Source organism: Trichosurus vulpecula, chromosome 2, assembly GCF_011100635.1.
Source record: "Trichosurus vulpecula isolate mTriVul1 chromosome 2, mTriVul1.pri, whole genome shotgun sequence".
Classification (NCBI taxonomy): domain Eukaryota; kingdom Metazoa; phylum Chordata; class Mammalia; order Diprotodontia; family Phalangeridae; genus Trichosurus; species Trichosurus vulpecula.
In genome coordinates, this window is record NC_050574.1 from 3,913,177 (window position 1) to 3,938,653 (window position 25,477).

General features: G+C 57.4%; 2 protein-coding genes across 5 annotated transcripts in view; one reads left to right on the forward strand and one right to left on the reverse strand.

Annotated features, from left to right (window-relative positions):
• Nucleotides 1–272: 272 nt before the first annotated feature.
• IZUMO2 (IZUMO family member 2) lies at nt 273–3,451 on the reverse strand. Its single transcript, XM_036742720.1, has 5 exons — nt 3,208–3,451; nt 3,022–3,096; nt 2,630–2,716; nt 602–715; nt 273–403 (listed from the first exon to the last, which is right to left on the reverse strand). Exons 1-5 carry the CDS (start codon nt 3,449–3,451, stop codon nt 273–275), a joined length of 651 nt encoding a protein of 216 aa, XP_036598615.1.
• Nucleotides 3,452–8,896: 5,445 nt separating this feature from the next.
• The window catches only part of MYH14 (myosin heavy chain 14), a 45,482-nt gene continuing 28,901 nt past the window's right edge, over nt 8,897–25,477 (forward strand). The window contains exons 1-11 of one of the 4 annotated variants that reach the window (XM_036747431.1): nt 8,897–9,147; nt 13,779–14,162; nt 16,251–16,407; nt 17,906–17,933; nt 18,030–18,132; nt 19,598–19,621; nt 19,753–19,845; nt 20,140–20,203; nt 20,395–20,493; nt 20,810–20,950; nt 23,373–23,468. In XM_036747431.1, coding sequence (XP_036603326.1) covers nt 13,782–14,162; nt 16,251–16,407; nt 17,906–17,933; nt 18,030–18,132; nt 19,598–19,621; nt 19,753–19,845; nt 20,140–20,203; nt 20,395–20,493; nt 20,810–20,950; nt 23,373–23,468 — 1,186 coding nt within the window. In that variant the 5' untranslated portion in view covers nt 8,897–9,147; nt 13,779–13,781. Of the gene's footprint in view, nt 9,148–12,740; nt 12,768–13,778; nt 14,163–16,250; nt 16,408–17,905; nt 17,934–18,029; nt 18,133–19,597; nt 19,622–19,752; nt 19,846–20,139; nt 20,204–20,394; nt 20,494–20,809; nt 20,951–23,372; nt 23,469–25,477 lie in introns of those variants that run through there. The other 3 variants (XM_036747429.1, XM_036747430.1, XM_036747432.1) reach the window with 3 other exon arrangements.

Sequence of the window (25,477 nt, forward strand, 5' to 3'; positions counted from 1 at the left end):
AGGGAGGGAGGGAGGGAGGGAGGGAGGGGAGAACTGCAGACATAGAGCTCCTCAGAGATATACAGAAACTTGAATTACACCATGTTAGTGCTAGAAGGCACCTTAGAGATCATTAGGCTGGACCCTATCATGTTTCTAGGTGGGTATAACCTGGAAATAGGAAATGACTTACCCAGAACCATACAGGAAGATTTTTCCCCCTGCTAGTCTGAGGACTGACCAGGGTCCACCAGGGTAGGAAAGGTAGCGTAGAGAAAGGGAAGTAGGAAAACTCACGAGATTGCGAGGACTCCGATAGTGATGACTCCCAGACACGCCACCATGATCCTGGCTTTCCCGATCCTATCCCTCACTGAGATTCCCTGGAGTTCGTAGCGAAGGGCAAGACGAGGCTGGCGGTCTGCTGCAGGTGGAGGAATGTCAAGTAGAGGGATAAGAAGAAGCCGTGGGAGGAGGTACATCTGGACGCATCCCATGCACATCTGTGTGCCTCTGGGTTTCAATATACACTCTTCCTGTCTTCTCTTCTGTCCACGTGTCTAGCTTTGGGTCTCCCTGCCCTGTCCCCCAGTTGGATTTATCTCTTCCTTGTCAATCCTACCCCTAGACCCAGGGGCCGCCCTATGCTCCTCACCAAAGCATATTGTTGGATTCAGACATCTCGCATAGACGCGGTTACAGTGAAGACAGTCGAGGACCTGGGAGCCCATGTGGTCTGGAAAAGATGAAAGAGGGCAGAGATTGACCGAGACACAGACAGTGAAAGACAGAAGTGGGAGGCTGGGGGCGGGGCATGGACACAGCCAGACAAGGTTTGATAGAGACGGGGAGACAGGGAGGCAGGACTAAGGGAAGCCAGAGAGAGGCAGACGCTAAAGAGAAGCAGCGCTGGAAGGAGAAAAAGAAAGATGGGGGTAGAGTGGGGGAGGCTGAGAGAAATCCAGAGGGCTAGGGATTCAGAAAGGGGGAAGACAGGGAGCCAGAGAGGGAAGGCTCTGGAGAAAGGTGAATAGTGAGGTCAAGGAAGAGCTGGAGAGACCATGGGACATGAAGATAGGGAAGGCACATAGGTCAAGACAGAAATGGCTGAGGGAGATTGAGCCAAGTGGAAGAGAGAAAGACAAGGATGGAAACAACTGTTGACAGACAAAAGATACCAAAAGAGGAAAGAGGGAGGGGGGAGAGGGAGGGGGGGAGAGAGAGAGAGAGACAGAGAGAGAGAGAGAGAGAGAGAGAGGGGAAAGATAGGGATAGAGAAAAGGAGAGAGAGAGAAAGTTGAAAGAGGTGAGGAGGTGGGGAGGAGAGAGGAAGGCAGGCCTAGAAAGAGGAGGCGAACGAGGCAGAGCCAGAGAAAGGGAGACACAATGGTAGAGTAATGAAAGGATGTTGGAGTTAAAAGGGGGGAGTGGGAAAGATGGGAATGGAAAAGCAGAGTGCCAGTAACTTTTCTGTTTCCTTGGGAGGAGGCATGGGCGACACTGAGGGCAGACACAGCCAGAGCCAGACCAGGGAGCGGGACAACAGAGAGGGCAAAGATCAATGTGACTGGGTGGGGGTTGGGAGAGGCAGAGAACGAATGGAGAAGACAGGGATGAGAGGCACAGATGGGCAAGGGGAAGAGGAGGTGACTGGAGAGAATGAGCAGGGCAGACACGGAGGGTTTGCTGGGGAGTGGGCTGAGGGGTGAGCAGATGGCTGTGGAGAGAATAATTGAGGGAGATGGAAGAAAGAGTAGGGCGAGGGAAAGATAGAGGGAAGGGGGTGAGTGAAGAGCCCTCAGGACAGAGGGAAGGGCAGACTGCCCCCTGCCCCCCAGACTCACCTTCTCTGCTCAAAGGCTTCAGCACCACCTAGCTTGGGTTTCAGGGGGTAGAGGAGGGAGACGGTGAGGAATTCAGGGTAAGTGGGGCTGGGGACAAGGTTGGGGATCTTGAGGAACAAAGTGGGCTCCCAGGGAGGGGAGGGAGCAGATGGACTGGACCAAAGCAGAAGAGAGGAGCACCCAGAAAACATGGCGGGAATGGCTCAGGCAAGAAAAGTCGGGAAGGACTCACGGCAGGAGTTGGGGTCACAGGCTACAAGAGAATACAGACTGAGTCACTCCTAAGTTGCTGGAGAAGGACCCCAGGGGTTGGGAGCTGTGGTCACTGCATTTCAAGAAGGGCATTGACAGGTGGAGAGCACCCCCAAGGTAGGGAAGGGCCAGCTGAGGATGGGCTGGAGGAAATGGTTACCCTGGAGAAGAGATCCAGGAGCACCAGGAAAGCTTCCCCAATTATCTGGTGGGCTCTTGTGTGGAGGAGGGATTTGGTTCTGGGTGGTCCTAGAGGTGAGAATTGGGACCAAAGGAAGATTGAATATGGTGGCTTAAGGCCTGATGTGCCAGGAAATGTCCTGTGATGTGCGCTGGGCTGACTGTGAGGGCACAGGCTCCTCTGTGCAGGTCTCCAACAATGACAGCTGGTGGAGAACCTTTTAGGGGGGATTCTTAATCAGGACTGGAAAGGTGGCTCGGACTCTATAGTTATTCATCGGGGTGGGGAGATGAAGGGGAGGCCACGGGGAGTTCTGGGGGAAGCAGGGGGGGAGGCTGGGCATGGAGTTGTAGTGGGGTAGCAGATGTGGGACCTTTTTGCTGGTGTTCTTTCAGAGCCCTCTTCAATGACTTCATTATCTCCCCCCGTACTCTCACCAGCTTGTCCAGCAGTGGCCCATCTATAAATCAAGATTTTGGGGGGAACTTGCTCCAGACCCTCCCCTCATCTTTCCCACCTCCCAGCAGATCAGAGACAAAAAGACCTGACTTGGAGGAGGTGTGCCCTGAGGGGTTAGACCGTGGACTGTCAGCCCAGGAATGGTCCCAGGGACCACCTTATGCAGGAGACAGTGAGGCCCAGAGAGGCACATGAATCATAGGGAGCAGAGCAGGACTGGAGTCCAGCTCTCCTGCCTGCCTATGACAGACTCTTCCCACCAAAGTGGCCCATCGGGGTCCCTCTCCCCTTCAGCCACACTCTCACCCGTCAGGTATGTCTCCTGGATTTCTTGAATCTTCTTCTGAGCTAGAGCCACCACTGGAGAGAGCTGGCCAAGTCCTAAGAGTGAAAGTGGGGACTGTCACCCAGATGAAGGTGGGCAGGCCTCCAGCTGCTGGCATCCCCAACCAGTGCCATCTGAAACCATGCCCTTCTCTCTCTCCCCCATACCCACTCTCCCCACATAAGCTCGGGTGGCGTAGTTAGCAAAGAATTCTCGTTCCATGCCCAGCAGCAGGGCCTGAGCTCGGGCCCGCAGCCGCTCATTACGGAAGTTCCGGGCCATGAGGCGCACTCGGGCCTTGGCCAGGGCCTGGCGAAAAGGAGCCTCACACTGCAGGCAAGCATAAGCACCGGGAGGCAGCCCCAACCCCAAGCTCAGACCCAGGAGGAGCTGAAGAAGCAGGAGGCCCATGGGCGACTTGAGCCAGATTTCTGTGACTTCACACAAGGGGCTTCTAGAATCTGGCTCCTCAACTGTAACTCTGAGGCCACAGACATTTCCCAGTCACACAACAGGTGCTATTTCTCAGCCTCTTTCTTGAGACTTTTTGTGGCTGACTCTGGTGACCAGCCTTTCTCAGAATCCCAAGATTTTAGAACAGGCAGGGACCTCCAAGGCATCTCAACCAAGTTGGACCTGAGCATGCATCCTCTCTGAAACTTCCAGGTCAGTGGTCATTTAGGCTTCGCCTGAAGGCCTCCAGTGAGGGGGAACCTATTGCTTCCCCAAGCCTCCTGAGAGCTGTGAGAAAAGAACCAAGTAGTACCTGGGGGCACCCCCAGAGGAAAGAGCAGCTTCTCTCAGCCAAGCTGCCCCAGGTCCAAGGCATGCGAAGGGTGCTCATCTGCTTCAAAATACAGCTGGGGAGCCCCCACCAGTGTGTTTTCTTTTATCGGTCAGATACACAATGTGTTCATTCTAAAGCATCTTCTTGTATTAGAAGGTGAGCTCCTGGAGACCAGGGAATGTGTGTGCTTCTCTATTTGTATCCTTAGTGCTTACTTAGCACATAGTAACATTTTTTTTTGTACTTTATCATCCATTCATCCCAGTCCAACCTTCCCAGGCCAAGAGAGGCTAAATGACTCGACCAAGATTAGGCAGACAGGAAGTAGATGAGCCAGGATTCAATTCAGGTCGTCTGATGCCAGATTTAGCATCCTTTCTGTGGTATCACATTTGTGCCACAGAGTTGTGAGAAAATCGCCCTGAGGGCACCTAAAACTGAAAGAGTAGGTTCTGTCAGAGAAGCTGCCTCAGGTTCAAGGCACTCTCTGGGTCCATAGGGCTAGACTTGGAATCATGAAGACTCAGGTTCAAATCTTACCTCAGATACTGGTTTTGCGACCCTTGTGTGAATTATTTAACCTTTCTCACAGGAAAAATGAGATGTCCTCAAGGTCCCTTCCTATTCTAAATGTATGATCCGATGACCCGTTCAACCATAGCTCATGAGCCCCAATCAATGAGTTTATTTTTCATAGTCAGCCGGGTGACACCAATTCAAAGCAAAGGCGTTATGGCAAGAAAGTAGCCATCACTCCCTATTACTGTAGAGGATAACACCGCTCAGCCCCAGTGCCTCAGATTCACAGCCTTGCAGTCGTCTGGGGGCCTCCTCACTGCCTCCCATGCCCCACATCCAAGCTGTTGCCAAGGTCTGTGGATTTCATCTCCTCCCTTCTGAGGCTGCCCCCACCCTGGTGCAGGCCCTCCTCATCTCCGCACTTGGGTTATTGCGATAACCTGTTGTGGTGCACCTTCTACCCTTCCACATACTCTTCAGTTCAGTGATACAGGCCTCCTGTTGCTCCTCAAACAAGATACTCCTCTTCTCAGGTCCAAGCATTTTCTCAGGTTGTCTGGAAAGATCTCTCTCCCACACTTTGACTGCTGACCTTCCCGGCTTCTTTTAAGTCCCAAATAAAATCCCACCTCCTACAGGCACCTTCCCCAACCTCTCTTAATCCCAGAGCCTTCCCTCTGTGAATTATTTTCTATTTATCCTGTATAGAACTTGCTTTGCATATATGTGTTTGCTTGTCTCTTCCATTAGATTGCAAGCTCCTTTAGAGCAGGAACTGTCTTTGGCCTCTTTCTGTGTCCGCTGTGCCTGGCACATAGGAGGGGCTTAATCAATGTTGATTGATTGAATAAGAATATTTCCCCAACCATCTGGAGCATCCTCTCTCACTAATACACCCATCATCCATGCAAAGAGTGGACATACAGAGCAGGCCTGGGTGTATCGCAGAGGGGCATTTCATTCCTTGCCCCACAGGGCTGCCAGGACCTCTTGATAAAATTGTCATTCCACTTTTTGCTAGCCCAGACTGGCTTGAGGTCTTTGCGGCTGTTTGGTCTCTGCTGCTCCTGTGCAAGTGGTGTATGATCTCTTCTTGGCATGATTGCTGCTGCTCCCCTGGGCTCATGGCCACAGCTCATGGCCACAGACAGGCCGGCTCCACTGGTCATGAGCTCATCAGGCTCCTCTCTGTTTCTAGCTTCTCCGGAAGGCTGTAGCTGAGGTGCTAGAGGAAGACTAGGTTCTACCAGCTCACTTTTAACTTAACTAACAATAGCTAGCCTTTGTACTGTGATTTAAGTTCAACAGAGGACTTTACCTATGTGGCTTCATTTGAGTCTCACAGAAAACTTGTGAGGTGGGGAAACTGAGGCTGAGAGAGGTTGAATGACTTCCCTAGAGTGGCACGGCTAGCAAATGTCTACAGTAGGATTTGAACTCGGGTTTTCCAAGTCCAGCGCTCTACACCCTGCAAACAGCTAGCTGCCTTGACTCAACAACTCTTTTGGATAGACAGGGCCCTCTCATACCTAGTTATCAGAGGACAGAAAGAGCCTGGATTGCTTTTTCTCCCCCCATGAGAAGACTGTCAGTTCTGAGAGCCTTGACTGTAATAGGGACCGAGCTCTTGGAACGCAGCCTGGCTAGTGATCTAAGCAGCACCTTTCTGCTTAGAGGAGAGCCTCTGTCGTGAGCCTCTATCTTGACTCAGGGTTAGAAAGTCCTTGTAACTCCTTACAGAACTGTCTGATTGCAAAACCTATATGGGTCTAGGGCCTTTACCCATTCAGTATAATTCCAGGGGTTAACTTTCTAACAAGCCACCAAGAGTTGTCTAGGTTGGACAATCCCCCCACTCTGTTTCCTAAACACCAAAATTCTTCTAGTCTCATGCAAATAAATGGCAGGGGAAAGGTACAGGAACCAAACCCTGCTTACCTGAGCAGCTATTCCTGCCGTGTGTGTGTGTGTGTGTGTGTGTGTGTGTGTGTGTGTGTGTGTGCTTTATAGGACTGGAGCCCCACTTTGTGCCATAACTGCCCCTACAGTGTGCTGAATAGAGGCAGAGCTGCAGAGGACTCTTCAGGGTGAGCTCCCCTCCTCCATGGCTCAGAAATCCTCCTGCCAGCCCTCCTACCTGTCCTACCTGCTGGGGACACCCATCCCATCCCATCCCATCACTCCTGGTCTCCTGTGAGGCCTCAGACCGGCCACCTTCCCTCAGCCCTCCCTTTCTAGCTCTGTCCAGGCTCTCAGAACCCTGCTTGACCTTGCCTTGTCCCCCACCTGTCCTATCTTAATACACCTCACTCCCCACCTGGGACTCCTCCATCCAGTGACCCGGTAACCTGGGGGTTACCAAACAAGACCCTCCATGACTTGACCCGGGCATTCTCTCTGGCTGCTGCCCGACCTGGAGCACTAAAAGCCCCTCTACCCCAGGAAGGCCTCCCCAACTCCTGTTGTCTGCCCCACGAGATGGCTAGCTTCTTGTCTTTTGCCTCTGTGCCCCCAGCACTTAACATAGTGCCTGGTGCACAGTAGGTGCTTCATAGATGTTTATTGACTGACTGACTCATTTCCCTCAATAGATATGTAGAAATCCCTTCTATTGACCCTCTTAGGTTCTGTTCTCCACTCTGCTCTCAAGCTCCTCCCTGATTTTTCTGGTATTAGTGGCTCCTCAGCCTGCTCTCCCCTACTCCCAGCATGGGTCCTCCCCCCTCCCCTCTGCTCCCCTCCTATCTTCTTCCCTCCCCTCCCTTCCTCTCCCCTCCTATCCTCTTCCCTCCCCTCCCCTCCTCTCCCCTCCCCTCCTCTCCCTTCCCCTTCCTTCTCCAGTCTACCAGAGACAGAGGAGAGACAGAGGAAGGACTCAGGGCTGGGGAGTCACAGACAGTGTTTAAGCTGGACAGCTGGAGCTCGCTGGAGGGAATCACAGTAACTGATGCAAAGGGTCACCCCCTAGGGCCAGCAGAGGGTACGGGGGTGGGGGGAGGGGGGAGAGGGGGAAGCAGAGGGTGGCTTGGAGATGGGAGAAAGTCAAGACCAGTAAGAAGACCAGTTTGATTGGATGATTGGATGAAGGATGTATGAAGGAAAGGGATATACATAATGGAGGGAGAGAACTGGGGACCTGGGTTCAAATCCTGCCTGTCTTACTACCTGGGGACACTTGAATCAGCCCCTGAATCTCTCCTGGCCTCAATCCCTTATCTGGATGGTCTCCAGGGCCCCTTCTAGTTCTGTGTCTGCAAGCCTTGGGTAGATAGGTGGGAGCCATATTGGGGGGAGGTAAATAAGGGGGAAGGGCAGAGGCTGGAGAGAGACTTTGGGGAGGGCCATTCACCAGGGGCAAAAGTTCCAGAGATTGGTGGGACGGACGGCAGAGCTATCCCTGAAAGGTCTACCCTAGCTCCTTGAGGACCAAGCCATCAATACCTTGAGGGACCCAAGAATCTAGGCACAGTGTATTGAAGGGGATTCTGACTGTGGCAGACCCTCTTCCCTCAGGGGCCTAGGCTCCATATGATCATCCTTCCTCTTTGTGACTCAGGCAAACTGCTCCCCAAACCTCCTACTTGGATCCTAACTCTCCAACGCCTCCCCATCCAATGGACCCAAGGGTTAGGATGCCCAGTCCCTAGCCTCAAGACACTTACCAGCCCCCAGCCCCTGAAGGGACTCCCGGGGTCCTGATCCTCCAGCCCCCAGCTCCAAGGTTCCCAAGGGTCCTGATCCCTGAGCCCCACAGGGATCCCAGGGGTCCTGATCCTCCAGACCCAAGGCTCCCAGGGGTCCTGATCCTCCAGCCCCCAGATCCAAGGCTCCCAGGGGTCCTGATCCTCCAGCCCCTAGCTCCAAGTTTCCCAGGGGTCCTGATCCTCCAGCTCCTAGCTCAAAGATTCCCAGGGGTCCTGATCCTCCAGCCCCCAGACCCAAGGCTCCCAAGGGTCCTGATCCTCCAGCCCCTAGCTCCAAGTTTCCCAGGGGTCCTGATCCTCCAGCCCCCAGCCCCACAGGGACCCCGGGGTCCTGATCCTCCAGCCTCCAGCTCCAAGGGTCCCGGGGGCCCTGATCCTCCAGCCCCCAGCCCCAAGGCTCCTGGGGGTCCTGATCCTCCAGACTCCAGTCCCGCAGGGAGCCCGGCGTCCCAGCCTTGGACAGCCACAATACCCCCCATTCATTCCTCGCACAAAGCGGTCCATTGAGCCTGACCCCGAGGGGGAGGGGAAGCCGCCCCGGAGCACACCCATTGGTAGGCGGAGCTGCCCGTCCACAGCCCGGCTCCGCCCCCGCCCCTTCTACCCCGCCCCCCCGGCTTTCCCACGGCTCGAGCCCTTCGAGAACTTCCCATTGGCCGCGGGCCGGCCAGACCCCCGCCTCTCGCCTCTGATTGGTCGGGCCTCTGGGCCGGTGGCTGCTGATTGGAGGAGACCTGCCCCCCACCCCCTCCCCTCCGCCCTTCCCTGCGCCCAGGCCCGAGCCCGAGCCCGAGCCGGGCAGGAGGGGACAGGAGGGGACAGACGGGGACGGGCGGCCGAGGCAGGCCCCCGAGCCCGCAGCCGGCGCCCCGCGGCGGGGGCTGGCCCCCAGGACCTCGGCCCCGCCCCCGCACACCTGCCTCACCTGCCTCATCCCCTTATAAGGCCGCAGGCACCAGGCCCCGCCCCCGGCAGGTGTGGCCACGCCCGCCGTGACGTCACGTCTGCCTAGCCCGGCAGGAGGCCACCGCACCTGGGCGATCCCTCTGCTCCCCTCCTCCTGGGCTCCAGGTAACCGGCCCCCCCAGCCCCCGCAGGTAAGGAAGCCCCCCAGCAGGGAGGCCCTGCCAGTGCGCTCCAGGTGATGCCCTGCCTCTTCCCCCTCCCGGGAGCCCCCCAGGTGATTGCGCCAGGCGATCCCCGGCTCCCCCTCCGAGCCCCCCCAGGCGATCCTTCAGGTGCCCCCCCGCGGGAGTCCTCAGGTAATCTGCTCCCCTTTCCACAGCTCTTCCCAGGTAGTACCTGGTGTGCCTGGTGATCTGCTCCCCTGGGAGCCCCCCCTCCAGGTGATCCCCTGCTCCCCCCAACCCCCAGGTGATCCCGAAGGTGTGCCAGGTGATCTGCAGGCCTGGGAGCCCCCAGATGCACCAGGTTCTCTCTCCTGCTTTCCCCTCCAGTCCTCAGGTGATCCCTCAAGTGTGCCAAGTGATCCCCAGAGCCCCAGGTGATTCCCCCAGGTACACCAGGTAATCTGCTCCCCCTTCCATAGCTCTCCCCAGGTAATACCCCCAGGTGTGCCAGTGATCTGCTCCCCTGGGAGACTCACCCTCCAGGTGATCTCCTGCTCCTCCAGGTTATCTCCCGTCCCCTTCTTAGGGAGTTCCCTCTTCAAGTGATTTCTTGCTCCCGGAGAGTCCCCCAGGTGATCCCCCAGTCCCCTTTCCCTCCCCCAGTGAATACCACCTCCAGGTCATCCCCCAGGTGCTCTAGATGATCCCCTACTCCCCACCTCGGCTCGATCTCTAGATGATTCACCTGTTCCCCCAGGGACCCCCCCCTTCCCCCAGGCAACCCCCCAGGTGAGGCAGGTTAGACCCTGTTCCCCAGGTAACCCCAAGTATGTCAGGTAACCACCCCCTGCTCCAAATAATACTCAGCACCCCCATATATACCAAGTAATCTCCTGCTACTGCAGGTAACCCCCCCACATTGCTAGGCAATCCCTTAGGCACTCCAGGTAACTCCCAGCTCCCCTCCAGGTAACCTCTCTAGGTGTGCCAGGCAATCCCCTGGTTACTTCAGGTAACCCTCCGGTGTGCTGGACAATCTGTTCTCTCAGGCAACTCTCCTCTCCAAGTAGGAAAGATGAACCCCCAGGTGCACCAGGTAACACTCTATCCCCCACTGCACCTGGTCACCCCCTCTTCCAGGTAGTGGCCTCTTCTAGCCAGGCAGCCCCTTCAGTGATGCAGGTAGTCACCTGCTCCCCCAGGTAACCCCCAGGGAAGCCTCTAGTGCTCTGAGTAATCCCCTGCCCTTACTCACCACCCTCACTGACTAAGCCCACCTACCCCGGGGCAGGAATCCACCCAAGCTGAGACACAGACCCCTTCTCCCTCATCCTTCCTTGTGCTAGATGATGCCCCACCACACAGGCACAAACGCAGTGCCAAGGACCCTAGGAGCCTTTGTCTGCCCCCGCCCCCACCATGTGCCAGGTGACTCCCTCTTCCCTCTCCTTTTTGCCAGACCCCCAACCAGACACTCCTAGGCTAAGCACCGTATGCCCCCCCATATACATATACTCTGAGGGCAGGTAGGCTGGGGAAGTAGGTTGCTGGGTGTCCGAGGGGCCTTGTGCCAAAGGGTTGAAGTGGCAGCAGTTTGTGGGGAGCCTGGGGGCCTCAGGGCAAGGCCTGGGGCAGAGGCAGTCATACCTGTGGGAGCTAGAGCCCAGGATGCCCGGCTCTCAGGAAGGACTGGGGGGCCTGGCCTGCTAGCAAGGGCCGGGCGGGGCAGGACTTATTCCATGCCATCCTCCACCCCCCAGGACTGATTCCTGCACCCTGACCTTCTGGCCCAGCACCGCCAAGCTAAGACATTTGGCCTCCTCTCCTCCCTCTCTCCTCCCTTCCTTAACTACCTCCTTAGGGCTCAGGGGAGGGGAACAGAGGCGGTGGTCAGTGGGACAACCTGGCTATTTGGGACTTTGGAGCTGGGGAGACGGGCACCACTACCCTTGCTCATCCCAGGATCCACACCTGTGCTTACCACTCACAAGTTCTGCTCGGGCCAGGTCCCTTCTCACTTGGATGGAGCCAGGGGGACCTGCCTACCTTCCATTGGTTTCTCTAGGTCAGCTCTCTTCCTGTCCTGGTAGGGGGAGAGGGGGCTCACTGAGCCCCTGAGAGAAACCCAAGTACCCAGGTCTTTGAGTAGAAGTATGTGTGTGTGTGATGTGTGTTTGTGGTGTAACGTGTATGTGTGTATGATTATGTGGGGTGTGTATGTATGAGAGTGTGTGTGATGTGTGTTTTGTGGTGTGACGTGTACGTGTGTGTGAGTGTGATTATGTGGGGGAGGTGTGGGGGTGTGATGTGTGTGTGTGGTGTGATGTGTGTATATGTGTGTGTGTGTGTGTGTGTGTGTGTTGGAGGGGCGTGCTGCTGATGGGGAGGACAGTGGCCTGGGTCCCTGAGGACCCAGGGCTACTGGGCTTCCTGGCTGAGTCTCGGAGGCCCTGGGGGGCCAGGATGCCAGTGGTGACAGAGGGCAGGGAGAGGAAGGCGAGATGCCAGAGTCTCTGAGCATGGGCAGGGAGCCTGTCCTGAAGGACCGTTGGCCAGAGGGGCTGGGGCAGGCCCGGAGGAAGGCAGCAGCCATTGGCTGGACAGAGGCCGAAGTCTTCCCAGGCCTGACTCAGCCCCTGATCTCTGACAGGGGCGAGGCTTGGGCCGGGCTGTCTTACATCTGGGCACCTGCTAATGCAGGCAGGGCTGGGAGTGCCAGGCAGGCAGGGCCGCTTGGGCCCTCTCTGTAGCTTGAGTGTTTCCTGGGCCACCAGCCTTCCTCCCCTCCCTCCCCTAGGCCCGCGGGGCCCTACTTGGGGGGCTGGGCTGAACAGGATGGGGGTGGCATTAAAGGGCACTGTGGGATCTGTGGCTGGAGGATCTGGGTTTGAATCCTGACTATCTACCTGACTCTGCAAGGCCTTGGGACACTTTAGAATGGCTCCCCTGCAGCTCAAAATCCCCTGATTTTAGGGCTCCCTGAGAAAATATGGGCAGAGGCTTATGGATCTAAGTTGGGGGAAGGGGGCTGGATAGCTGAGTTTTATGAGGTGGAGGCTCAGGGTGCCGAGGAGGAGGCCACAGTGTGTGTGTGTGGGGGTCAGGAGACCGAAGGGGGCCATGGTGAGAGCAAGGATGCCAGGGTCCCTGGAGGAGAAGTGGGCCATAATGAGGGCAAGGATGCCGGGGTTCCTGGGGGAGGAGGGAGCCACAGTGCAGGGCTCAGGAAGGGGGCTGAATATGTGAATCAGGGGATAGCTAAGTCCTGGGCGCTGGTGGCTTATGGGGAGAGATGCCTCCTGTACCTGCCCTGACTCCAAGTGTGCCCCCACCCTTTGCCCAGTGACCTGAGTAACAAGTAATAAGGTCTGACAGGGGCGCGGCCCAGGCTCTGGGCATCTATGAAAGCAGGTGGGGCTGGGCGGGCCGTCCCTTCCGCCCTCTTGCTCCCTGTCTCCTGAGCAGGGGGCACTAGGTGAGGCTGGGGGCCAAGGGAGGAGGGTGCACCTAGAGGAAGACTGAAAGTCTTCCTGGTCAAAGGCCCTGGGCCCTTAGGTGTGTCCTGCTCGCCAGGGGTGCCAGGGATCACAGTCTGCAGGATGGAGGCGAGGAGGAGCAGGCTGAGCGGGGCCCCAGGGGACACCCAGGTGAGCCCTGGTAGGCCCAGGGCAACAGATGTGGGCAGCTGGGAGCCACGGGGAGACCGTCAGTGACTGGGGAAGAATGGAAGGGCTGGGGGCAGCTGGAGGGAGGCATCCTGGAGGGAACCAAAGAGGCAAGACCAACGCAGGCAGATGGAGGCAGATGGCTGGTGGGGGCCTGCCCAGAGTTGGGGTGGGGCCAGAGGTGAGAAGGGGGAGCTAATACAATCACAATGATAGCTCCCATGAATTTAGCTCTCAGGATACACCTCTGGGAGGAAGGGCTTGCCAGAAGGATTATTCCCTTTTTACAGAGAAGGAAACTGAGGCGGGGGGGGGGGGCAGGGGTTCCTTTGTGTGAGGCTGGAGCCTTGGAGCATCAGAACGAGGGACATGAGGTCCTAATGGGGGCTGGGACTGGAGATGGCACCCAAGCTTAGGGGGATAGAGGGTAGGGGCTGAGGCGCAGTGCATGTGGACAGGCAAGTGTCTGCTAGGTAGGCGCGTGCAGAGATGGGGGGAGGGCGGTGAGGGGCCATGGCCCCTGGAGGGAGGACGTGCAGGTCCCAGGAGGGGGATAGAGGGCAGTGGGCAGGGGCTGGGGCTGAGTGCATGTGGTTTACTGGGGAGAAAAGCGGCAGTGGGGGATCCGTAATTAGGGGCTCAGAGATGGGGGGCGGGGGTACTGTGAGGGGCCATGGCCCCTGGAGGGAGGTTGTCCTGGTCTTAGGAGGCCCCGAGGCTGGCATCCCTGGTCCCAAGGATGCATGACTGGCCGGTGCTTCCCATGGTGCTGTCCTAGCTGTCTCTCTGAGCCTGGTCACCACTTTGGGAAAGTGACGGAGGGTCCTTGGCAGCCTCATTTTATCCCTGAGAGTCCTTTTGGCCCAGACGCCTGCTCCCTGACCCCATCCCTGCTCTGGGCCTCGGCATGCCCTCCGTAGGGTTGCAGGGGGGCTCCTAAGCTGTCGGGGGGGGGGCTGAACATGGGTCCTCACGGCCCCCTCTTGCCCACAGGCCATGGCTGCAGCCAGCATGGTGCGGAAGGCAGCGGGCCCAGTGCCCGAGGCGGCCCAGCCTTTCCTGTTCACCCCTCGCTCCGACCCGGGGCTGGCCAGTGCTATAGGCACCCCCCAGGTGGAGTGGGCTGCCCGGCGCCTGGTGTGGGTGCCGTCTGAGCTGCACGGCTTTGAAGCGGCCGCCCTGCGAGATGAGGGCCCTGAGGAGGTGGAGGTGGAGCTGGCAGAGAGTGGGCGCCGGCTGCGGCTGCCCAGGGACCAGGTGCAACGCATGAACCCCCCCAAGTTCAGCAAGGCTGAGGACATGGCAGACCTCACGTGCCTCAATGAAGCCTCCGTACTGCACAACCTCCGGGAGAGATACTACTCCAGCCTCATCTACGTGAGTGGTGCCCCCAGACACCTGCCTTCTCACCCTTCCCCAGGAGCCCCATCCTCGGGGGTTGTGTGGCCTCCCTGGCACCCAAGCCTGTCATCCGAGAGCCAGGCCCAAATGAGATTATTTATTAGGACCCGGGTGTCAGCCCTCCTGCCTCCCTCTGTCCCCTCCCCGTCCCTCTCACTAGACTCAAAACCTGCTCGATTCTGCCCTCGGGGAACTTGGCCAACTCCCAGAATTCCCTGCTCTGGGCCTCACTTTCCCCATCTGTCAAATGAGGGGGTTCAGCAGAGTGACCTCTGAGAGAAACGGGCAGCTCAGCACCCGCCCATCCATCCCTCTGCCAAACCCGGTGCTGGTCCTGGCCAGAGCCCTGCCTCTTTCCAGGACGCCTCTGATCTCTTGGGGCCTGTCTGTGCCTGTGGAAGAAGGGGAATGACTGCCCTCCCAGGGCCTGCCTCGGTGGGCTGCTTTGGAGGTCTCATCGCACTAGCCCTCCCCCCATCCCTAAGAGATGCCCAAAGTGGGCAGGAAGGAGATAGAGCCGTGCCTGCAGTGTCCCTCCCTGCCAGCCTCGCTAGCACTCCTTTACTTTGGGGAGGAGAGACCGAGGCCAGAGAGACGGGCTAAGATTAAGCCTTGAGGGACCAGCACCTGAGTGCTGGGCTTCCCCTCCACCGACCCCTCTGCCAGAGGAAGAGATTCGGCCTTGCGGGCCCAGGAGGCTGTGGCCTGCGTCACCCGGGGGTGACTGCGGGAGGTCACCTAGAGCTCTGGGCCTCCACCGCCCATCCAGAAAACAAGGAAGCCAGCCGGCCTGGTGTTAAGGCCGGGTCTCCTGCCTCTCCCCTCCCCCTTGATCCTGGGTGTGGCCATCTCTGCTGCCCTTTGGTCCCTGCCAGGCTCAGATTCTGGCTGCTTCCTTGGGTGTTGCCCTGGGAATGGGTGCGGCGGGGAAGGAGGAAGCTTCCTGCCCTCATTGGGAGACCTTGGTCCACGGGCCCACCCTAAATGGGCCTCAGTTTCTCCTTCTGTTAAATGGGGTGGGTGGGTGGGAATTGTGTAGCAGGAAGGAAACAAAGTCACCTTCACTGCCTGTCTCCTCCTCCTCGGGCCCATCTGGCAATGACTTTGCAGGGAGACAGGCGGGTTCCAGACCTCTAGATGCCCCTGGCCAGCGCTAACGAGGCCTGGGGCTTGGGGGAGCACCCCTCATGGCGGCGCCACCAAGCATGATCTACCTGGCCTGGGAATGTGGGTGGGCGGGCCCGCCCTCCACAAGCGTTGGGGGGGGGGGGGCGGCAAGAAGAGAGGATGGTGAGATTGGTCTCAGTGCCAGGCCCAGGGTGGGGCCATCTCACCCACCCGACCGGTTGCTCTGGCTCTGGCAAGAACAGCGGCCTCCCTCCAGCTCTCCCCTCCAGGCCTCCTGCCCACCCCCCCCACGCCATGGCCTCTGCCACTGGGTGCCCCGCCCCCTCTCCCCTTCAGCTCCTTCATCTAACCTTCTTCCTCTCTCACCTTCCTCTTCCTCCCCATCACCCTTTTCTTCCTCCTCCTCCCCCTCCCCTCTTCCTCCTCCTCCTCCCCACTCCCTCCCCTCCCCCCTCCTCTTCTCCCCCTCCCCTCTCCTCTTCCCCCTCTCCTCTCCTCCCTTTCCCCCCTTTCCTCTTCCTCCTCCTTCTCCTCATCATGCCCTCTCCTCCTCCCTCCCCTTCCCTCACCCTCCCCACTCTGGTCCATAGTGTTTGGGGGAGGAGCATGGTCAGCACCACTCTGGTCTCAGGGCTTACTGCCCACCATGTTGACGTGGTGCCCGAGGGTTTGCCAAGCACTTTGCATGTGTTACATCATAAATCAACACCAGCCAAATTCCATGCTCCACAAGCACTTATTAAGCGCCTGGTGTGTGCCTCCTACCTCCTTTCCTCTCAGTCATCCTGGGAGGGGGTTACAGAACACATGTGAATCGTCTCCGTTTTATAGACAGGCAGGTGCCCACAGCCAAGTCCTGCCTCAGGTCGTAGGGGGAGGTGTTTGGGCTGGAGCCTGGGGGAGGGGGCCCTCTCTGACTCCCCTCCCTCCCCACAGACATACTCGGGCCTCTTCTGTGTGGTCATCAATCCTTACAAGCAGCTGCCCATCTACACAGAAGCCATTGTGGAGATGTACCGGGGCAAGAAGCGACATGAGGTCCCACCCCATGTGTATGCGGTCACCGAGGGGGCCTACCGTAGCATGCTGCAAGGTCAGGCGGCGGGAGGGTCACCCCCAAAGTGAGGAAAGTCAGAGCCTCAGCCAGCTCCCAGACAGAGCTCAGCAGCCTTGTCTGCCTGGTGTCCTGGAGGGACGTCCACATGGAGACCCGGGAGGAATATCCCCAGGCCCTGAGAGTCATAAGGGCTAGGCCCCGCCCTCCATGGGGGTCTAGAACACCCTTGTTCTGCCCAGGCCCCGAGGGCAGCCCCGGGACTGGGTGGGAGGAGGGGGCACAGAGAAACTCCCCTGGGAGCCTGACTGTCAGAACTGTCCCAGAGAGGAAGAACCAGCCTCCGGGAGATGGCTCATTCAAGCAAGGGCCGACTGTGGCCAGGGTACCTTCCCATGCTGAGGTTCTAGGCTTCAGATCATAGTCAGCACCCTTGGGGGTCAGAGCAGGGAGGCCATCCTGACCCCAATACAGACTACTTCCCAAATGTTGTCTGGAGACCTCTGAAAGGGAGAAAAATGATGTCAGGAAAGTCAGTATGAGCCAACAGCTTGAACAGGCACCCCAAGGGACGAGCCTGGTCTGAGGCTCCAGACAGAAGGACCGGGCCTGGGCCCACTCTGTCCTGCTAGGCTTAGACCACATTGGGTGGATGTGGCATCGTGGCCTGAGGCTGTGGGGCCGCAGGAAAGAAGCTGGCTTTGAGGTTCAGATCCCAGCTCTGCCCCTTGGCTACAGAGGGAGGCTAGGCTGGTGTGTTCCTGTGTCCGTGTGCCTGTGCATGGCAGAGGAACCTGCCTGGCCTCGGAGGTCCCTTGTGTGTTTGTACCCATGAACCTTCCGGGCAGAGGGGCAGCTTGGCCAGGACATGCTGACTAACAGAACCCATTAAGAGCTGTGGGCTCCCATGTGGACCGATGCCTTGTGCCCAGGGTACTGCCCTAGGCTCTGGACACTCACCATCCAGGGATTCAGAGCTTTTAAAACAAATCTTTTGCAATTAGTGAGCATTTACTTTGTGTCCCATGAGGAAAAAAAAAAACCTCAGCCCTTGTACTGAGCGGGCACAGCTGAGCAAAGCCAGTGCCCACATTGGCCAGGCCCACCAAGGCCTAGTCCTGTGACTTGGGCCCAAGCTCTGGGTGGCCCAGAGGGCCAGGGCTGGCAGTCTGCTTGAGACCCCGCAGTGATGGGGACGCTTAGCTTCCCTCCGGCCTCGATGGGCCTGCCCTCTCCATGAGACAGCAGCCCGGCAGGTCTTGGGAGGCAGCAGACAACCTCTCCAAGCTAAGCAGCCCATGAGGGATAGGACAGGGGCGCTGCAGAGGTGCTTCAGGGCCGTCCGCTGCACCCCCTACTTCACAGAGGGGGAAACCGAGGCAGGACAGAGATTGGCCCAAGGTCCCTCAGCCAGGCCTGGGCTCAGTCTGTGGGGCCTCCTGGGAGTTGTGGTTGGGGGAGGGGGGTCAGCCACCCTGCTTGCGATTACACCTGTGGGCAGCAGCATCTCAGTGACATCTGTCTCTGTCCCCTACAGACCGGGAGGATCAATCCATCCTCTGCACGTGAGTGACCCCCCACCCTTGGACTCAAAGGGAGGTGGGATGGCTTGGGAAGGGGGTAGTGGGGCCTGCTGACCTCCCCTGCTGCTTCTCCCTCAGGGGCGAGTCTGGGGCCGGCAAGACAGAAAACACGAAGAAAGTCATTCAATACCTGGCTCACGTGGCCTCATCCCCCAAGGGCAGGAGGGAGCAGGGTGCCCCGGTGAGTCTCTCTCCGGCTCCAGATCCACCCTCCTCCCCATGGCCAAGAGTTCTTAGTCTTTCCTCTCATGCTGCCAGCTCCTTCCCCCTTCCCCTCGAGGCCCATTAGCTTCCTGCCCCTCCCCTCCCCTCACTATCCCCGGGGCTCCTCCTCTGATCTCCTCTCACCTACCCTTCCTGTGTGTCCATCGTGGTCCAGATGGGGAAAGCAAGGGCCAGCACAGGGAGGGCTTCCCCTCAGCTCCACCGTGAGCCCCAGGCTCAGCCCTAAAGTCACTTGTTGGTGCTTTCTGGTTATTGTCACACCCTTGTATTCTCCCCTTGGAGAGCCCATCCTGAAAGTGAGTGCAGCCTCAGCCCCTCATTGAGGCCCCGGAAAGAGGCAGGTGCTCTGCTGACAGCTGAAGGGGAGCCCAAGGCCCAGAGCTGCTGGGATTTGCCCAGATTTGGGCCTCGCTCTCACCTCCTCAGCCAGAGGCTCGCTCCTCTCACTTGTTCTGGGCCCCTGAGAGGCAAAGGGGCTCTCTGGTCATTAGGAACTGTGGGACCTCTAAAAAGTCCTGGACCTCCTCGGATTGCCTCATTTGTAAAATGTGGGGAAAGAGCTTTGCAACACACAAAGAACTGTAAGAATAGGGCCATGATGGTCCCCAAGGGCAGGGAGAGAGAGGCTGGGACCTGGGGGCTCCCAAGGCAGCACCTCTGCCCTCTAGGGGATGAGTGAGAGGCTGGGACCTAGGGGCCCCAAAGGTGGTACCTCCGGGGATGAGTGAGAGACTGGGACCCAGGGCCCCTAAAGGTGCCACCTTTTCCCTCTGGAGGATGAGTAAGAGGCCAGGACCCAGGGCCCCAAAAGTGGCACCTCTGAGGGATGAGTGAGAGACTGGGACCCAGGGCCCCTAAAGGTGCCACCTCTGCCCTCTGGAGGATGAGTAAGAGGCCAGGACCCAGGGCCCCAAAAGTGGCACCTCTGAGGGATGAGTGAGAGACTGGGACCCAGGGCCCCTAAAGGTGCCACCTCTGCCCTCTGGAGGATGAGTAAGAGGCCAGGACCCAGGGCCCCAAAAGTGGCACCTCTGAGGGATGAGTGAGAGACTGGGACCCAGAGGCCCCATCCCTGCTCTCTGGGGGACAAGGACACAAATGATTGCCCCGAAGCAGAGTGGGTCTGGATCAGGGGGAGAGAAGGAGCCTCAGAAGGTGGGAGCCTTGGGAGGCTTCTCAGAAGAGCTGCAGTGAGTGGAGCTGACAGAGATGACCAGCAACAGGCTAGTGGCCTGAGTGAGGGAGAATGAGCTGAGGGCACCCAGCCAGCCAGCGGAGGTCTTGAATGTCAGGATGCGGAGAGGGACCTAAGGCACCAGCGACTAACTCTGGGGGCCCTCGTTCCGTGTGTCTGTCCTGTGTTCCATGTCCTGTGTTGCCGTGTGCTGGGTCTGTGTCCCGCCTTCCTGTGAATTCCCCAGACTCCTGCCAGCATGGTGGCCTATGTGAGTAGCGGCCTCCCTCCGCCCATCCTCCCCTCCCACGGTGCACCGGGCCCCAACCCGGCAGCCTTCCCCCACCCACGCCCCCACCCCAGCTCCCGCCTGCCAGCTGACCCCTGTCCCCGGCTCCTCAGGGTGAGCTGGAACGGCAGCTGCTCCAAGCCAACCCCATCCTGGAGGCCTTCGGGAACGCCAAGACAGTGAAGAATGACAACTCTTCTCGCTTTGTAAGCCCCCGGCCCGGGCGGGGTGGGGGGCCGATGATTGCTGCTCCCTTTGGGGATCCGGGGCCGGGCCGACCAGAAGCTGAGATCCCTGGGAGTCGTGCGAGGTTGGGGGGATGGATCCTGGGGAAGGAGGCAGCAGGTCCTGGGGAATCACTAAGGGAAGGAAGGGCTGGGGGCTTCCGCTAGGCCTCCTGGGCACACAAGGAGATTAGGCCTTCCTGGAAGTGAGGGAGGGCAGAGAAGGGAGGAAGAGTCAGCCGAGCCTGGACGGTCTCCTCTTCTCTTCTGCCCCAGGGCAAATTCATCAGAATCAACTTCGATGTGGCCGGTTATATTGTGGGGGCCAATATCGAGACTTGTATCCTTGGGGCTTGGTGGGGGCAGTGATGCGGGGGCATCTGGGGGCTCAGAGTGGGCGGCAGCAGGGAGGGTGGCTGGGGGGGCAGCGGTGGCGGAGGGCATCTAGAGGGGACTGGGAGAAGTCGGTGGCTACAGGGCTTGTTTGGGTGGCAGCACGGTGGCCTGGTTCCTTGACTGCCCTCACCCCAGACTTGCTGGAGAAGTCCCGGGCCATCCGGCAGGCCAAGGATGAGTGCAGCTTCCACATCTTCTACCAGCTCCTTGGGGGAGCCGGGGAACAGCTGAAAGGTCTGTGGCCTCCCCACTTCCTAGTACTCCAGAGGCATCAGACAGCCTTCCTAGGGAGAGTGGGCCGCCATAAAACCAAAGGGCTAGCTGCGCCCCTCCCCGCTTGGACAGGCTGAGTCTGAGCCCTTCCATGTCTCCCTCTGCCCCTGCCCCCAGCCCCCACCTTCTCTGTCCTCTGATCCCATGATTCTCTTTCTTCCTCCTCTCCAAAGCCCCAGGACCCCAAAGGGGGTGGGCGGAGGCCAGAGGCCCTTCCGTGGGTGCCCCCTCCGAAGCTCCGCACCCTCTTCCCTCATTCCTCTCCTCTCTGCCACAGAGGACCTCCTCCTCCAGCCATGCTCTGAGTACCGCTTTCTCACCAATGGGCCGTCATCGTCCCCAGGCCAGGAGCGGGAGCTCTTCCATGAGACTCTGGAATCTCTGCGTGTCCTGGGCTTCACTCACGAGGAGATTGTCTGTGAGTAGGCCTGGGGTCTGAGCCAGGGGGCTGGCTTCTAGTCCATTTCCTGGGCATTGCTGGAATGTCCCCAAGAGGGACAACTCACAGCAGGAGGGACCTCAGAGGAGAGTGAGGCCTGCCCCACTGCAGGATGGGATGCCTGGGGTTCACACCCAAGTCTGTTGGTTCCAGATTGGCCACATTTCCTGCAGTGCCCTACACTGTTGACTTGGAAAGAAGGCTGAGAGAACCAGGCAGGGACCTGGTTCAAGGTCCTGATTGGCCTGTGACCAGCGGGCTCCCTCAGCCCAAATTGGGGTTGGAGTCCATTAGTTAGTCAACAAACACCTCTGCCCTCTGGGGAATGAGTGAGCCTGGCTGGGTCGCAGGCCCTAGGGGTGTGTAGAGCAGCTCAGGCAGAACTGCAAAGGCCAGCTCTTGGAGGAACTTGTCTGGGCCCTCATCTTACAAAGGGTAAACTGAGGCAAAGAGAGGCTCCATCGCAGCAGCTTAGAGCTAGAATCCACTGGGCTGCTTTGGCCCTCCCAAGCCTGAGCTCTTCCTACTAAGGCCCCATCCATTTCTAAAACTGACTTCCTTGGTCTTTTCTGCAAGGCTGATGGGGCTGTTTTCATCTGAGCAAAGGCCCAGATGTTGCCGGCTCATTTCAGGTCACAGGTGTCAGTAGCTGGGCCCTACCCTAGGAATCAGGCCTCTCTGCCCACTTTTCAGATGAGGTTCCCCTCCCCCAGGTGCAGCGCTCTAACCTTGGGAGTCCATAGTAGGGGCCCTTGCCCTGGGCCTCTGGCTCTTCCTTTGGCTCTAGAACCCAGCCCAGGTCTCCTGACCCTCAGCTTCGTGCAACCTCCAAAGCCTCAGCAGTCCGCCTACAGACAGACTGGTTTCCACTTGCCAAGCCTGGGGTAATGTTCCCATAAAAAACAATTATGACAATTAACCAAGCCAGCTGACAAATGTGATCGCAAGCTGCATTTACAAAAGACTGCTATGGAGCATGGGAATGGAGGAGGCTTGGCTAGAGTGCTAGTCATATGGAAAAAACCTGGAGGTCTTAGTGGACCACAAACTCAATGTGTGTCAATGGCTCCAAAACAGCTGCTCTGACTGTAAAGCTACATCAATGGAGGCAGGACAGACAGAAGCTGGAGGGTGGGCCACCTGTGCCATGGCCGGACCACATCTGCAGACCCAGTCCTTAGCACCACAACTTCAGGAGGATGTGAGAAGCAGGGCCATTTCATTTGAAGGGCTCAGATTATTTAGCCTGAAGAAGAGCCTGGGCAGGGAGAGGGATTGATCTGGCTTGTGTGGGAGAAGAAGTAGGTTTGTTTTGTTTGGCCCAGGGGGCAGCGCCAGGAGCACCCAACAAGCATTTATTAAGCACCTACTATGTGCCAGGCAGTGACACAGATCTAAAAGTGAGGCAGCCTTGCCCTCCAGGAACCCACATGCCACATAGATGTGCCCCCAACCTAGAGTGCAGGGGGCCAGGGGGACATGCTAACTCCTGGGGATCAGCAAAGAGGAGGCACCTGAGCTGAGCTGCCACAGGCTGAGGAGGGCAGGGGGTGGGGCATACCCTCCCAGGTCCTGATGTCAGGGGGTGGGGATGCTGCATGGGCTGAAGCTTGGCTAGCTGGATACTAGCCAGGTGAAGCAAAGCCCACATACAGAGGCTCAGAATAAGCCTGGGTGGCAGCTGAGCCTAAGTACTTGGACTTCCTTGGGAGGCGGGCTTCAGCCAGAACCTGGAGGACTTTGGTGGGGACTGACCGTTGGTGGCATGCTGCCAGTGGGGCAGGTGTCTGCCTGTCCCCCCACCCCATGAGGGCAGGGTGTGGCCAGCCAAAGAGCAGGCCTTTGGAATGCTCTCCGCCTCCCCCACTTCGGGTCCAGAGGACTCTTCAGTACCTGAGGAAGGACACTTGGCATTCCAGTCTGAGCTCCTAAGACCTGACCCAATAGATGGGGAATGGGGGGGGGGGGGATGGGAACCAGGCAGCTTGGACCAAGGTCTGGGCCACTCCATGGCAATCAAGAGAAGTGAGGGGACCTGGGGTCAGACCTGGGAGGCAGTGGCACCTAAGGGCTGCTGGGCCTGGCATGGGGCTAGAGAGAGAGGTGGAGGCGGGTCTCAGGTCACAGCCCACAGGGCCCCAGGGCCAGATTTATTCTCATATGTTCGATGTACACACAAAAGAGCTAGCCCCTCCTCACCAAGGGCAAGGACCCAGGATGGGGCCGGGGGGGCCTCCATGTGGGGCAAAGGGTCGGTGAGAAGCCCCCACAGAAGGGTCCCCCAGGAAGGTGTGAGGAGCCAGGCAGAAGAGACAAGAGCCCAGCTTATTGGGCAGAGAGATGTCCTTTCATGCAGGGTGGAACTCCTCTCCTCAGCTCCTCTCTCTCCCAACTCCCACAGCCATGTTACGAGTGGTATCTGCGGTTCTCCAGTTTGGAAACATCTCCCTGAAGAAAGAGCGACATTCAGACCAGGCCACAATGCCGGACAACACAGGTAGTCCCAGAGCAAGGATCTCTAGGCCTCCCTCTGCTGTGCCCAACCCAGGAAGCCACCAGGGATCAGTGACTGGGATGAGGGTCTAGTTTTGACTCTGTCACCCCAAAGATGCCTTTGAAGAGAATGAGCTCCCTGTCACTTGAAGTATTCAAGCACTATCTGGCAAATGTAGAGGGAATCCCTGATCTGTTATTTGGCTGTACCTAGGTAGCCCCTAGGCCCCTCCCAACTTCAAGTTCACATGTACGTGGGTACATGCGTGTGTCTGTGTGTGTGCGTGTGTGTGTGTGTATGATCCACATATTTGGTGAACTACATCTTTATCCAAATCCTTGATAAAAAATGTGGAATGACAGTGGTGAGAAGCATGACAGCTTCCCTTGCTGTAGCATTTTAAAATGTCCAGAAGGCTTTCCCCGTGACAACCCCAAGTGTCACAAAGCACCCAAGGAAGCCCAAGTACTTGGGCTCAGCTGCCACCCAGGCTTATTCTGAGCCTCTGCAGGCGGGCTTTGCTTCACCTGGCTAGCATCTGGCTAGCCTGTCCCTTTGGTCAGGTTTTGAAGTCCTTTGATTTTCATAATGCATCAGTGTTTGAATAGACCCCTCCCACTCCCACCTGGCAAACCTTCCCTTGTACCCAAAAAACAGTTGGGGGAGAGCCAAGAGACACCTTGACCCTTGGAGGTCATTCTACCCACCCCACCTCTCCAGGGGAAGAGGGAGCTGCATTTCCTGCATTTCCTCAGCTTCTCCAGGACTGGCAATGCTTGGGCGCTGGCGTTTGTTGTTTTGTTATTCTTTCTGTTTTCTTTGCACTGCTGTCATTGTCTAGATGGTTTATCTAGTCCTGCATACTTGTACAGGCTGTATCAACTCTTACACATTTTCCCACGTTTCTCTGACTTCCTCACCTCCCTCATCCTCTGGGTACAAGGTACCACCCAGTCACGTGCCTGCTTTAGTCACTCCCCATTAGGGTCACAGTGGGAGTCAGGCTTCTCTGATTTCATTCTGTCCTTGGCTTTCTTGAGAGTTGGAAGGTCAAAGGGTAGGGATGCTTTAGCCAATCAATCGACAAGTGCCCCTCTGTGTCCCGTTCTGGGGATACCTCCCTTCAGGAAGATTTCCTTTTAATGAGGGAGACAACATTTCTACATTTGAATATATACAATATAGAGTAGATGGAAGGCTACCTTGGAGAAGACATCACTAGCAATGTCAAAGACTATGAAAAGCCTTCAAGATGTGGTGACTCTTGAGCTGAGGCTTGAGGCAAGCCGGGGATGCTAAAAGGTGGAGGTTGGAGGTAGAGAGTTCCAGGCCAACAAAACAGCTAATGCAAAGGCCCACAGGTGGGGATGGAGTGCCGGTCATGGTCACAGAGGAGCAGGTGACCAGTACAGCTGGCCTGTGGAGTACCCAGAGAAGAGCATAATGGAGGGAGATTTGGGCAGAATAACTGGACCAATCTATAGCTCCACCAACTATGGATTAGTGTCCCTGTCTTTCTTCAACCCCTCCAGCTTTGACTGTTCTCATCTTTTGTCATCTTTGCCAGTTCACTGAGTGTGAGGTGAAACCTCAGAATTATGTTGAGATGGACTTCTGTCATGACTAGTGATTTGGGGGCAATCTCTTTCCTATGGTTGATAATAGTTAGCAATTCCTCTTTTGAGAAACTGTTCATATCTTTTGACCACTTACCTATTGGGAAATGACTCTTGGTCTTCTATAGTTTATTAATTCCTTGCACCAGGCCTTTACCAGAGACATTTTATGGAAATTTTTTCCCAGACTAGAGTGGCCCCTATCCTAGTTGCGTTGATTTTGTTTGTGCAAAAGCTTTTTTATTTCCTGTGATTGAGATGATCTATTTTATCTCTTGAAATCCCCTTTATCTTTTGTTTGGCTAACAATTCTTCCCCTAAAATGGCTAAACTCATTGGGGTACAATAATAATAATAGCACCATAAGAAATAACAGGTACGAGAAAATTGGAGAAG

Coding starts and splice junctions, on each gene's coding strand:
- IZUMO2 (XM_036742720.1), bottom strand. CDS start 3,451: ATGGGCCTCCTGCTTCTTCAGCTCCTCCTGGGTCTGAGCTTGGGGTTG. Junction 2,717..3,021: donor CCAGGAGACATACCTGACGG/GTGAGAGTGTGG, acceptor CTTGATTTATAG/ATGGGCCACTGCTGGACAAG. Junction 716..2,629: donor GAAAGAACACCAGCAAAAAG/GTCCCACATCTG, acceptor CATCTTTTCCAG/ACCACATGGGCTCCCAGGTC.